The sequence below is a fragment of the Manis pentadactyla genome, chromosome 4 (genome assembly GCF_030020395.1).
Source record: "Manis pentadactyla isolate mManPen7 chromosome 4, mManPen7.hap1, whole genome shotgun sequence".
NCBI classification, from domain to species: Eukaryota; Metazoa; Chordata; class Mammalia; order Pholidota; family Manidae; genus Manis; species Manis pentadactyla.
This window is the reverse complement of record NC_080022.1, coordinates 122,610,508-122,625,220: the sequence shown is the minus strand read 5'-3', so window position 1 is coordinate 122,625,220 and position 14,713 is coordinate 122,610,508. Positions and strand designations below refer to the sequence as shown.

Sequence of the window (14,713 nt, the reverse complement as noted above, 5' to 3'; positions counted from 1 at the left end):
GTCTTTGATTTCACTGCTTAATATAATCTAAGAATGTCTCCCTAAAAAAGATAATATTGAATTTCTCATAAATTTCATCTTTATTAAAAGGGACTCATGCCTTGTGTATTCCTGTACCTTGCTTTCTTTTGCTGTTCCCTTAGTTTCATCTATTCATTCCCTGCTGCGTTGTCTGATTATATGATTATAGACAGCAGAACTTGTCTGTTTTTTACCTTAATAGACAGGTTGTTTCTAGGTTGTTGCTACTCATACAATGGAACTATGTTTTTGGTTCACACGTAAACAGATTTTTTAGGGTATGTGCTTGGATGCAGCCTTGCATGGCTCATGACTATGGACATTTTCAAATGCACTAGATGACACCAAATTTGATGAAATGGCAGTATCATTCTTCATGCATTCTCATTGGCAGCACGTGTAAGTGCCAGTTTGCATGTGTTTTTGTCTTCACTTGTTCATTTTTTTCGGGTGGATGAGAAATAGTCCTCACTGTGGTTTTAATTTGCATTTCCCTAATTAGGAATGAGCCAAAGCTTATTTACATTTATTTGTGGGTTATTTGTGTTCATTATATGGGTTGTTCCTTTGTCATTTTCTTATTTTTAGTATTTCTGAAAGTGTTTGTTAGTTATGTGTATAGCAGGTATCTCCTAAGTTGTGGCTTGTCATTTTGCTTTTTTGGGAGAGAGGATTTTTTTTTTTTATTAAAAAATTCACAAACTATAGTATTTACCCTTTTAAAGTATACAGTTCAGTGGCTTTTAGTGTATTCATAAAGTTGTACAACTATCACCACTGTATACTTACAGAACACTTTTATCATTTCAAAGAGAAACCACGTATCTATTAGCAGCTACTGTCTGTTTCCCTCTCCCTCCTAACCCCTGGCAGCTGCTATTCTTTGTCTATATGGATTTGCCTATTCTGGACATTTCAGATAAATAGAATCATATAATATGTGACCATTTGTGTCTGACTTCTTTCCTTTAGCATGTTTTTAAGATTCATCCATGCTGTATCTTTTATCAGCACTTCATTCCTTTTTGTGGCTGAATAACATTCCATTTTGTGGATAGACTGCATTTTATCTGTTCATTAGTTGATGGACATTTGGGTTGTGTTCATATCTTGGCTATTATGAACAGTGCAGCTATGATATTCTTGTGCTAGTTTTTGTGTGGAGAAATTTTTTTTAGTGCTCTTGGATACATGCCCAGGAGTGGAATTGCTGGGTCATAAGGTATGTATCTCCATTAAAGTTTTTGAAGAACCACCAGTTTTCCAAAGCAGCTGCATCATTTTACATTCCCACCATTAGTGGGAACATTTTTTTTCCTTCTTCCCAATAGCCAGCATAGGAAATAGGAAGTGGTATCTCATTGTAGTTTTGTTTTGCACTTTCTTAATTTCTAATAATGAGTATCTTTTCATGTGCTTGTTGGCCATTTGTATATTTTCTTGAGAGATATGTCCATTCAGATCCTTTGCCTCTTTTGTAGTTGGATTATTTGTCCTTTTATTGTTGAGCTGTAAGAGTTCTTTATATTTTATGGATACTCAGATACATGCTTTGCAGAAGTTTTTTCTCGTTCTGTGGGATTTCTTTTTACTTTCCTGATAGTATCCTTTGATGTACAAAAGGGTTTTTTCCCCCCTCCTTTTATTTGATTCCTTCAAAGATTTATTGAGTAGATAGGGAGATACAGAGGTGATTAAAACATGGTCAAAGAGGTGAGTCAAAAGCACAAGTAATAGCAAAGTATAAGGTTCACTGAATCATAGCAGTCAAATGAAAGTGCTTTAGGAAATCAAGAATGAGATTGCTTCCAGCCTGGAAACTGGGGTGGGTGGTTGACAAATCAGGAAAGCAGATTGAGATTAAAATGGAAGACTTTAGTTTGGACTGTTGATATACTCAGTATGGACTATATTTGTCTCTCCTTTTTCTCTTTCCCCATCTTTGGGCTTAATTTTTACAGGACTGTTTGGTGCCCTTTTTATAAACATGACAACATTTTTGCTTTAATGTTTTCTATAGAACTAGGTCCTTTCAGTGTTTTAGGAGTTTTTTCCTGCCTTTTGACAGTTTCTTGACCTTTTGATCTTGGTGTTGATTTTGAGTTTTTCCCATTCTGGGATTTTTGTGCTTTTTTGGCTGGAGTATCTTATATAGATTTCCTTACTGGAGCTTTTTTTCAGTTCCCTCATCATCTTTGTCATCATCTTCATTGGCAAGTGTTACTTTTTTTCTGTGGAATCTTGTTACCACTTCCAGGGGCAGATCCCTTTCCAGATGAGATGCACTGAGGAGTTTCAGATCCTCCTCCTCTTCATTTTCTGATGCTGCTCGGCCTCCACAGCTGCAAAGTGTTGTCCACTAATGTACAGGCCCTGAACCACATTTAGGCTGCAGGTTATTTCAAAGCCCTTAAGGGAAACCATCAGCTGTACAGATGTTTTCAAAGTTGCCAGTGTTAACTTTAATTGGACTGCCTTCACAATTCATTGCCTCTGCTTCAACAACGTGCAGTTCATCCTTTGCACCAGCCCCTAAATTAATGGTTCTCATTTTCATCATTATCCACTTTCAAGTGATAGTCTTTGTTGGCTTTAGTTCACAACTGAAAAGACAGTTCAGGGACCTCATGTCCATGTGCATTAAATCTTCTGTGGGGTGATGGCATGTACTAGGTGGGAGAAAAGTTTCCTGAAAACAGCAGGATGAAGTCACACCAGAGACATAAGTTTTTAATTGTGATGAAGTGTGATTAATTTTTTTCTTTTATCACTTGTGCTTTTGGTGTCATATCTAAGAAACTGTTGTGTATTCCAAGGTCACAAAGGTTTAAACCTATGTTTTCCTCTGTGAGTTTATAGTTTTCAGCTCTTACATTTAGATCTTTGAGCCTAATTAATCTTTTTTTTTTTGGTGCACAGAATATCTTTAGATTTTATATGAGACTAGTTTACTGTATTGTCTTTTTAAATATTTTATAATTTTGCTTCTCATTATTTTTAATCCGTCAGAAATTGATTTTTTTTGTATCTGGCTCAAGGTAGGGGGTCAACATTCACTTTTTTCCTATATGGATAATTAATTAAAAAGTTTTTTTCCAACGGTTTTACAGTTTTAGCTCTATTATAATTCAAGTTTTCATCTTTGTGTCGATTGATTCTGGGCTTCATGTTCTTATTTTTTGGCTTCTTTGTGGTATTGATGGAGAAATACAGTAGATAGTCTCCCAATTACTAGAACTTTATAATAATTATTTTTTTCCAGTAAGGCAAACTACATTTCTAAAGGCATGTTTTAGCTATTTAAAAATTTTTACCATCTCATGTAACTTAGAGAATCAAATTTTTCTGTTCTCCAGAATATCTTTGGAATTTTCACTAGAATCGTATAGAATATAGAGGTGAATTTAGGGAAAATGACATCTTTATGATGTTGAGTCTTTTAGTCCATGAATATAGTATATTTGTCCATTTGTTTAGTTTTTTCATGTTTTAGTGCTTTCCATAAATATTTTATATGCTTTGTATTAAATTCAACTCTACTCACCTTATGTTTTTGATGCTGTTATTAGTACCTCTTTAAAATTTAAATTTTTCTATCTGCTGCATTTAATTTTTTTATATAGACCAGCAACCTCCCACAGTTATCCTAATTATTTATAGTTTCTTTAATTCTTTAAGTTATTTAATTCTCCTTTAATATATTAGCAAAATGGACTACATTAATTATTTTTCTGGTTTTAAACCACCTGTGGATTTCTAGGTTTAACCTAAGATAAAATGTATCATATATTTTTTATAAATTGCTGGATTTGCTTTAACAATATTTATTTAAGATTTTTGTATCTTCTTATTTGCAAGAGAGAACAGCCTGTAATTATCTTTTCTTGTACTCTTTTTGTCTGGTTTGGTAACATCATGCTAATGTCATGATATTGCTCCACTCTGAAATAGGTAAGGTTCTAATTATTTGTTCCTTGAATGTTTGGTAGAACCTGATAAAATAAGCTGGGTCTAGTGGGTATTTTTGTGTGTATGTAAAGATTTATAAAATTAGTGATTCAACTTAAAAAAAATTCTGTTTCTTCTGAAGGTATTTTTTTTCTTTCATTTTGGAATATAATTTTATCTTCTATGAGTTTCTGCCTCTTATTACCTTCCTTTGGTTTTATTCTGCCCTTTTATAACTCTTAACACATTAATTTTTTAACTTTTTCTTTCTTCCTCTCTATGCACTACTTTAATTTCATTCAGCAAATTTTAACTTGTAATACTTTCTACTATCTATTATAGTTTCTTTTCTTAGCTCTTCAGTAATTAGAAGAGTTTTTTAATTTCTAGGTATATCATCTGGTTATTTATTTCTAACTTTATTGTGGCCAGAGAATGTGGTCTCTAGCATGCTGTTTTGAAATTTTTGATTCTGGCATTTTGGCCTAGTGTGATAATCAGTTTTAATAAAAAATACTTTGTCATACTTGGGAAGAATGTGTGTTCTTTACTTTTAAAAATCATCTGTATTTTGTCTCATTTTTGTCTGCAACTTATCAGTTACCACCATGATTTTGAATTTTTCCTTTTTTCCTAAAAGTTCTCAAACGAGGTGTATTGGCATCAACATTTTATTTTTTCAGGTGGACAACATAATGATTCAGTATTTGTATATATTGCAAAATGGTCACCACAATAAGTCTAATTAACATCTGTCACCACACATAGTTACAGATTTTTTTTTCTTGTGATGAGGACCTTAACATCTATTCTCTTAGCAACCTTCAAATATGCAGTGTGGTATTATTAACTGTAGTTGCCGTGCTGCAAATTGTATCCCCTGGACTTTATTATTTTATGGCTAGATGTTTGTACTTTTGACTCCCTTCACCATTCTCTTCAAACCCCCCTGCTTCTGGCAACCACAGATCTGTTTTCTGTATCTATGAATTTGGTTTTCTTTTTAGATTCCACATGTAAGTGAGTTTGTATAATATTTACCTTTCTCTGATTTATTGCAATTAGCGTAATGCCCTCATGTTCCATCCATGTTGTCACAAATAGCAAGATTTCCTTTTTTGTGGCTGAATAACATTCCACTCATATGTACAGACCACCTTTTCCTTATTTATTCATCCATCAGTGGGTGCTAGTTTGTTTCAGTATCATGGCTATTGTAAATAATGCTGCAGTGAAGATGAGGTTGCATATGTGTTTTTGAGTAAATGTTTTGTTTTCTTTGGATAAATGCCCAAAAGTGGGGTTGCTGGATCATATGGTAGTTCTATTTTCAATTTTTTGAGGAATCCCCTTGCCATTTTCCATAGTGGCTGCACCAGTGTACATTCTCACCAATAATGGATGAGGGTTCCCTTTTCTCCACATACCACACTTTTCTTTTTGATACTAGCCATTTAGACAGGTGTGAGGTATAACTCATTGTAATTTTCATGTGCTCTTCCTATGATTAATGATATTGAACATCTTTTCATGTACATGTTGGTCATCTGTATGTCCTTTTTTGGAAAAATGTTTATTCAGATCCTCTGCCATTCTTTTTTTTTTTAATTGGATTGTTTGGATTTCTTTTTGTTGAGTTATGAGTTCTTTATGTATTTTAATGTTACATATTAATCCTTTATCAGATACATGATAAGCATATATTTTCTCTCAGTTGACAATTTTTATCCTTACGTATTTTGAAGCTCTCATTGTATGTATACACAAGTTTATAAATGTAGGTATATACAAGTTTCCTGGTCAGTGAAACCTTTTATTATAAGCTTATGACATTCTCTTTAATGCTTTTTTACCATAAAGTTTGTTTTGCCTGATATTGATGTAATTAGATAAGCATTCTTTTGATTGATAATGGTTAATTTATCTTTTCCCTTCCCTTTGTTTTATGTGCTTATATGTAAATATCTCTTAAATATGTATATAGCTGGGTTTTGTTTTTTATATCTAGTCTGTGACAACTTGTCTTTCTACAGGATAATTTTGTTATTTTGAACTCATTATGATTACTGGTAATATCTCAGTTATTTTTCACTATTTTATTTTATACTTTCTATTTGTCCTCTGTTTTTTATGCTGATGTTGGTATTCTTGTTTGTTTTATCCAATCCTTATTTTGCATTATTTGACTTAATCCATTTTCTCCTGTCTGACTAGTTTGGATTTTACACACTCTTGGTTTATGGTGGTTCCCCCCAAATTTTACAGCATGTTTAACTTGAAGCCTAAAAACAATTAGTATCTTAACCATCTTCTTGCGTAGTATGAGGTATAGAACTTGTTGATTTCTTTCTCTTTCCTCCCAACTTTTATGCTATTCTTATATTTTAGTTCTTTCTTGTTTTTTAAAACTGCCAAAGACATGACTATTTCATATAGTCAATGTTCAGTTGGCTTTACCCACGTACTTTTCATCTTATTTGCTCATCATTCCTTCTTGCAAAGCAGACCTTACATTTTGGGGGTACATGGTTCTGCTTGAAGAACATCCTTTAGTGAGGATCTCTTAGGTGGCAAATTCAGTATTTGTTTTTTTATGACTTAAATGTGGTCTTTATACCTGTTTATTGAAAGATGTTTTTATTTCATATGTGGTTATTTTCTCTGAGTTTTCTCTTAGTGCCCTGTCTTCTAGCTTCCATTAAGTTATTAGCCCTTAGTCTAATTTGTATTCTTTTTGTGGATAGTCTGAAGTTTTTCTCTGGCTTTCCGTATCTTTTTCTTTTGGTGTTGCTTTTACTATAATTTTTTAGAATTGGGTTGTTTTGGTTGTTTAAATCCAGTTTAGATTCATTAGGCTTCCTTGAGAGTTTTTCATCAGTTCTAGAAAAATTCAAAGCCATTTTATATATATATATACATATATATATATGTATATATATGCATGTGTATATTTTTTATTTTGGTATCATTAATCTATAATTACATAAAGAACATTATGTATACTAGGCTCCCCCATTCACCAAGTCCCCCCCACAAACCCCATTACAGTCACTGTCCATCAGTGTAGTAAGATGCTGTAGAATCACTACTTGTCTTCTCTGTGTTGCACAGCCCTCCCCGTGCCCCCCCCCACATTATACATGCTAACTGTAATGCTCCCTTTCTTTTTCCCCACCCTTATCCCTCCCTTCCCACCCATCCTCCCCGGTCCCTTTCCCTTTGGTAACTGTTAGTCCATTCTTGGGTTCTGTGAGTCTGCTGCTGTTTTGTTCTTTCAGTTTTTCTTTGTTCTTATACTCCACATATGAGTGAAATAATTTTGGTACTTGTCTTTCTCTGCCTGGCTTATTTCACTGAGCATAATACCCTCTAGCTCCATCCATGTTGTTGCAAATGGTAGGATTTGTTTCCTTCTTATGGATGAATAATTTTGGTACTTGTCTTTCTCTGCCTGGCTTATTTCACTGAGCATAATACCCTCTAGCTCCATCCATGTTGTTGCAAATGGTAGGATTTGTTTCCTTCTTATGGATGAATAATGTTCCATTGTACCACATCTTCTTTACCCATTCATCTACTGATGGACACTTAGGTTTGCTTCCATTTCTTGGCTATTGTCAATAGTGCTGCAATAAACATAGGGGTGCATATGTCTTTTCAAACTGGGCTGCTGTATTCTTAGAGTAAATTCCTAGGAGTGGAATTCCTGGGTCAAATGGTATTTCTATTTTGAGCTTTATGAGGAACCTCCATATTGCTTTCCACATGGTTGAACTAATTTATGTTCCCACCAGCAGTGTAGGAGGGTTCCCCTTTCTCCACAACCTCGCCAATATTTGTTGTTGTTTGTCTTTTGGATGATGGTGCTCCTTACTTGTGTGAGGTGATATCTCATTGCAGTTTTAATTTGCATTTCTCTGATGACAAGCGATGTGGAGCGTCTTTTCATGTGTCTGTTGGCCATCTGAATTTCTTCTTTGGAGAACTGTCTGTTCAGCTCCTCTGCCCATTTTCTAATTGGATTATTTGTTTTTGTTTGTTGAGGTGCATGAGCTCTTTATATATTTTGGATGTCAATCCTTTATCGGATCTGTCATTTATGAATATATTCTCCCATACTGTAGGATGCCTTTTTGTTCTATTGATGGTGTCCTTTTCAGCTTGATGTAGTCCCACTTGTTCATTTTTGCTTTTATTTCCCTTGCCCAGGGAGATATGTTCATAAAGAAGTCGCTCATGTTTATGTCCAAGAGATTTTTGCCTATGTTTTTTTCTAAGAGTTTTATGGTTTTATGACTTACATTCAGTTCTTTGATCCATTTCAAATTTACTTTTGTGTATGGGGTTAGACGATGATCCAGTTTCATTCTCTTACATGTAGCTGTCCAGTTTTGCCAACACCAACTGTTGAAGAGGCTGTTATTTCCCCATTGTATGTCCATGGCTCCTTTTATCGTATATTAATTGGCCGTATGTGTTTGAGTTAATGTCTGGAGTCTCTATTCTGTTCCACTTGTCTGTGGCTCTGTTCTTGCGCCGGTACCAAATTGTCTTGAATACTGTGGGTTTGTAGTAGAGCTTGAAGTTGGGGAGCGAGATCCCCCTCCACTTTATTCTTTCTTCTCAGGATTGCAAAGCCATTATATTTTTTACAAAACCTTTCCTATAGCTTATTGTATTTCCTTCTGGTTTTCCTGTTAGATATAACATATTACCACTCTTGTCTTCCATGTCTCTTAATTGCTTTCCCAGTTTCTGCTTTTTTAGACTTCATTGTGGGCAGTTTCTTCATTTCTGTCTTTGAGTTTGAATTTCTCTTTTCAGTTACATTTCATCTGTTGTCAAACAGATCTTCAATTTCAGTAATTTTTAATATTTTTATTGCTGGAATTTCTATTTGGCTCATTTAAAAAATCTGATCATTTAAAATATGTTCCCCTGCTTTTTCTTCTAAATGTTTTGAGCCCTTTTTTATTTATTGAATCATGTTAAATATATGATGTGCCTGACAATTCTTTTAAGTCTTAGTGAGTCTGATTCTTATCTTTTCTTGAGTTTCTTCACTTATAAAATGGTAATAATATTGCTAAGTAAAATATGACTACTGTATCAGTTGAGAGAGTGAATTATTACATAACACGTGGCACATAGTAAATGCTCAATACCATGTAACCCAGTATAATAATTAAAAATGAGATATACAGAGCTGCAAATTTTACTGAATTAAAAAAAGACTGCTTGAGTAAATAAAGGAATATACTATAGCTGGATAAAAACCCATTATAATGTTGTGTGCTTAGTTTATGTTAGTTCATATGTTTTCTATGTATAAAATTTCAGTAAAAATTCCAACTAAATTTTATTTTTAAATTTGGCAAGATTATTGTAAAGTTAATGTAAAAGAGCAAATAGGGAAGTTTGTAGTTTTGTTTGTTTTTAGCTTTTCTGTTCAGCGGTTTTGTCTTGGGGCTACTAAGTACTAAGAACAAAAGGATTTCTGGAAGCTTACTTATTCCTTTCTCTACTGCTACTTAACAGGGATTTACAGATAAGCCCAGTGAGCAAAGAAAAGAAAGAGCATGGTTAAAGAATTCATTCCTATAAAAATGATCCCACAACTCCAAATATCTATCTTTTGCTTATACAGATAGCAGACTACAAGAGTACTTTCCATTCCAAGTGGAAGTGGCCCTCAAAGTTTCTCAGAGGATTTTTATCCTTTCATTTGGGTGTGGTCTGACTTATATGAATAGGAGCCTTGACTATCAGTCTTACTTAGTACAAATAATTCTTTCCTCTAGCTCTTCAGTAGGCTGAACATGTTTAGCTAATGTCATTTTTATCATCTTAGATGGTGAACTTATACTACATTATGCAGCTTTTTGTTTAGCATTCACTAGGTTATCAGGCATTGGTTTAGGTGCTGGGAAAAAAAGCAGTGAACCAAAGTTCCTGCTTCAGTAATAATTGTAGGTAATATTTATTGAACAGTTATTGTTGTAATGTGCTTTACATAGACTGAATCATTTAATCCTCTCAAAAAATTATGTGATAGCTAAGTTGAATACCCCAAATTTACATATGAGTGGCTTATATAAATACTCGGGATTGAGGTAAGGACCTAGAAAGAGTTCTAGGATCATACCACTTGTATGCTAGGCTAAGGCTCAGACCCAGGCAGAGTAATTCAGATAGCTTTCTTCTTTGTAATTGCACAAAATAGCAGTCCATACTTTTGTGGTTTTGCCAGTGCTTCTTGACTACAAAGTATAAAAGGTGGGGAGGTATGGTGCTGTGCTGAGTTAAAGATTAACCCTTAAACCCTGTTCTGTCATACTCTCCCTACCAGACATACTGTATATCTATAACATAAAAGTTTATCCTGTGCCACAAAAGGTGGTTGTGATAGAGGTACGTAAGGTACCTTCATTTTAGTTTCTCTTACTATTTTGCTTTTAATTGGTAAGAATCAACATGTAAAAGGATTTATCTAATGATGATTTATGTTGTTATTAGTTGAAATATATCTGATTGTATTTGTTAGAACCCTTGAGCCCATTAGATCCTAGTGGATGAAGCAGTTACCCAGCAGAATCAGCAAAGCACGTGTTATCTTTGGCGATTAACTACCCGTGTGGGTGACATGCAGCAGATGCCTTATTCTTCTTTTCTGGATCTCTTAGCAACAGCTTGAAGAAGAAGCAGCTAAACCTCCTGAGCCTGAGAAGCCTGTGTCCCCTCCTCCTGTGGAACAGAAACACCGCAGTATAGTCCAAATTATTTATGATGAGAATCGGGTAAGCTCATTACATTTCTGATAGCACAGGCCTTTAAAACCACCTAGCTGTGCCTTTTCTAGTTATCTTGGTGTTCTGTGGTAATGTTAATTGTATTAAAACCAGATTTCTGTTAACGATGTTAATATCCTTTAGCTTTGATTGACTGAAGCTTCGTATTTTTTCCTTAGAGGTTGAAGATAAGATGACAGTTGTGTCATAAATCATTTAGTATTTTGTTTTTATGTTACATTGTATAAATATTTAATTAGAGTAGAATTCTATGGCTGAGTCTCTCTACCGTTACAATAATAGTGGCAAGTAAGTTTGTAGTACATAATGCAAAAGAGCCATTCTGTAGTTTTACTTTATAAAGGGTACTTAATGGCAAACACTGATACCTTTCTAGTAGAGATGGGTCATTAGATGTGGAGATGACTTGGTATATCAGCTTCAGAATTGTTGGCTGGGCTGTGGTTTGAATCTAAGTTATAAAATGTGAGGCCATTGACCTTTAGGTAGACTTTGCTTTTTTTAGGTTTTTTTAAAACAATTTATTCTTTCATACTTATAGTTCAAAGTGTCCATGGATTTAGGAAAGCCAGATCTCAACTCTGAATAATTTTGTGATGTCAGAGTTAGTTTTTGGCTGGGATCCAGCTCAGGAACTAGCTGTTAAGGGGAAACTGGTTTCACCTTAATATAAAGAACACTTTGCAACAGAGCTCCATAACACTGGACTTCCAGGAGGACCTAGTCCAAAAAGAATGATATGCTTTAAGTACTATGGGAGAGAATAGGCTTCTCAGCTTAAGATGATCGTTAAGGTAGAAGTTGGCATTGTTGTTTCAAGTTATTTGCTTTGTAGAGAATAGAGTAATCAGAGTCAGTACATCCTGAACAGGCAGCCTAGAACTTTATTATAATAGCCCATATCCTAAAGAAAAGGTGAATTAGTCATTCTGTAAACATTTGTAGGAAGATCCTGGATGTGTGCAAATAGATAACTGAAAGCCATACAATGCTTAATTAAGATAATAGGGCAGATACAAATATGGGAAATTAGCACTGTTTTCTTGGCTGGGTTCAAAATTACCCCAATTGATTGAATGGACCGAACAGTCTATGTAAAGATGGATTCAGTGAGGATGGAGGGCAGGAAGTAGGTGATGAGGACCATCTTGTGGCATGCATGAGGGGCAGTGGCTCTGTGGTCATGCAGGGATGTGGCCCATGTTTAAGAGAAGCCAGGAACATGGAGTTTTTGTAAAATCTGCCTTTAAAAAATAGTCTATAAAATACTCAAGAATAATAAAACATTTATATGGCCTAATAGGCTTCATAGTTTGTGAACTCAAGGATGAATAAAATGTTCACTTTCTTAATATGGGTTAATTTTCAGATCAATTGAGTTCAGTGATATATGTCTTAATTGATTGAATTTATTAGCTTTTTCTTACAGGACTAATAAACAGTTCCAATATCAGTGAATCCTGTGGTTGCTTGACTAGGATGTGAGGACTGAAACCTATTGAACAAGATCTGGTGGAGAATTTTTTGTTTATGTATGTTTTCATTAATTAATGGAGTAGATGTTTCTTGATGCCCATCAACAAAACTGAAAAACTCCTATCAGATGTCCTTTTTGTATGTTAGCCTTTACACATTCAGTTTGTTGTGTGTTCTGTGAAGACTAGAACAGGCATACTTGAAATCTGTCTTAATATTAGACCTACACTGAAGGTTATATTTAGCTCATGGTAACTGTAGAAGTCATCTTTAACAAAACATGCTCTTTGTATACCTGCTGCTAGGCCTCTTGGTGCTTGTGCAGTTGTTGAATTGTAGCGAAGCTTCCCGGAGGGGCAGTGACTGGAGCACAGCAGGCCTGGAGCACAGGCCTGCTTACTGATCATTCCTCAAGGCCTCTTCTACCTTGTGGGGATGCCTTGTTTGCTTTCTGTCATGAATGACCTTATCTGTTGGATGCCGTGGACAAGGAGAGCTGGGCAATGACAGGAGTATCTTGTTCCATGTTTGGCATCAGTCTCCAGTGTTTGGGAATTAAGCCAAATGTGACTTAAGAGATAGGGGCCATCATCTGGTAGAAGGTAGCTTTCTTTTATGTAGAAACTTAATGGGAGGAAGAAACCTACCCAGAAGTGACTGTTAAGTTTTAAGTTAGCTTCCTGGAGAAAAATTGTCTTGCATCATATTTAAACTTCAGACTAAGATTTAGTCTCTAAACAGACTCATCTCCTGGATGATTTTTAAAACTTCAGTTTGCTGTTATGCTTCCTAGTTGTAGGTCTCAAAAATATGTGTAAATGTTCTAAGTTCTTGTAGAAAAGTGAGTGTGTGGAATATAGTTTTCAAAAACATCTTGTTTATATTTTGATTGAATGATTTGTAGGTTAATACGACACCAGAAGATAGTTAGATATTAACGGTAGAGAGTGTACTTAGTGCCAACAACCTCTGGTTGCCTAGATCATTGTCCTAGGAATTGCCTGTTTCTCTTTGCCATTCTGTAGGTGGAGTTAATCCTTGAAGAGCAAGCATCAATCCTACCTCCTAAATACGTGTCATTTGCTTCTCTCTCCCTCCATTGACAATAGCTTAATTTGAACTTTCATCTCTCATGAGATGCTTAAGTTTCTTTCAGTCTCTTTTCTTTCTAACCTGTCCTTTGTATTTGAGTAGTCTTACATGATTTCTCCAGATAAAACCTTTTGATGATTTTCCACTTTCTGCAGAGTAGTCCAACATTTTTATCAGTGCTTATTACATGCCTGCCTGTTTGGCCCTTGGCTCAATACTCCTTTCTTAATGATACCCTACTAAATAACAAGTTTGAATATTCTCTTAGAGTGGTTAGTATCTTTATCCCCTGATGTTACCCCTTTCTTCAGGCATTCTAGTATCTTGTCTTTCTTGTCTGTTGAGTGCACTTGGACTTGAACACCTACTTGCTTAAGTATCACTTTCTCTCTGAAACCTTTCAAGACCCTTTCTCCTCTTATTCCAGGAAGGGCTGTCTTATTGTTTTCTTAGTGTCTAGCAAGTGCCTGGAATATAGAACATACTCAACATATGTTTGAGGAATTATTTTTATCTATAGACTTAAAGTAAAAATTGTAATATGGAAATGTTAGGGTTTTAAATTCAAATTTATCTGCCAAGCCACTGATAGGCTAATCTGTTCTTAGAATTAAGCAAGAGTGAAGTAGAATACTTAATAAAATTTTGCAAAACTTAAATCTTGGGGTCTGCAAACGTCTTAAATAACAGCGTTTAAAATTAACCCTTAAAGGTTAGTGCTTTTATGTAATAGGATACTAGTAAATATTTGCCATAATATAACTTTGCTCCTTTGTCTCTCAGTATTTGTGTGCCGTTCCACTTAGGCTGCCCATTATTGGTAGACACTGTAATACAGAGTGCTGTGAGAAAGCAAATTTAAAAACTGGTGAATGTTTGGTCTACAGAGAGTTAGTTACAGGTGCTAGATGTTTCCAAATTTATAGTCTGTGACAATGATATCTAATGTATGCCTAAAGCTAATAAATTTGAATTTGCAAAAATCACATTTTGGTTTCTTGAGATGACTAGTTACCTTAAAACAGTTCTCAACTTGGAGATGATTAAAACTGTCATAATAGAGGAGGGGTAGACTGCTACTGCATCTAGTGGGTAGAGGCCAGGCATACTGCTAGGCACCCTACAGTGCATTGGACAGCCCCCACAACAAAGACATACATGGCCCCAAAGGTTAATAATACAAACATTGACAGATACTGCCTTAAAACTGTTTATAGAAATAGGATTTGCTATGTAAATTAAATATTTTACAGTTTTGTATTTGAAACTTTTTGATACATTTATTTCTCATCTTAATAACATTTTAAGTTTCTTGGAGTTTGGAAAGTACATTGCACTGTTTTGTGCTTCTTATGCTAGTTAAATAG

General features: G+C 34.7%; 1 protein-coding gene and 1 pseudogene across 14 annotated transcripts in view; one reads left to right on the top strand and one right to left on the bottom strand.

Moving 5' to 3' along the window:
- Nucleotides 1-14,713, top strand: part of NCOR1 (nuclear receptor corepressor 1) — a 203,504-nt gene that overhangs the window by 72,980 nt on the left and 115,811 nt on the right. For all 14 annotated transcript variants that reach the window (XM_036920642.2, XM_036920646.2, XM_036920647.2 and 11 more), the window contains exon 6: nucleotides 10,653-10,766. In XM_036920642.2, the coding sequence (XP_036776537.2) occupies nucleotides 10,653-10,766 (114 nt within the window). The remainder of the gene's footprint in view (nucleotides 1-10,652; nucleotides 10,767-14,713) is intronic.
- LOC130683430 (nucleophosmin-like) lies at nucleotides 3-6,746 on the bottom strand (annotated as a pseudogene).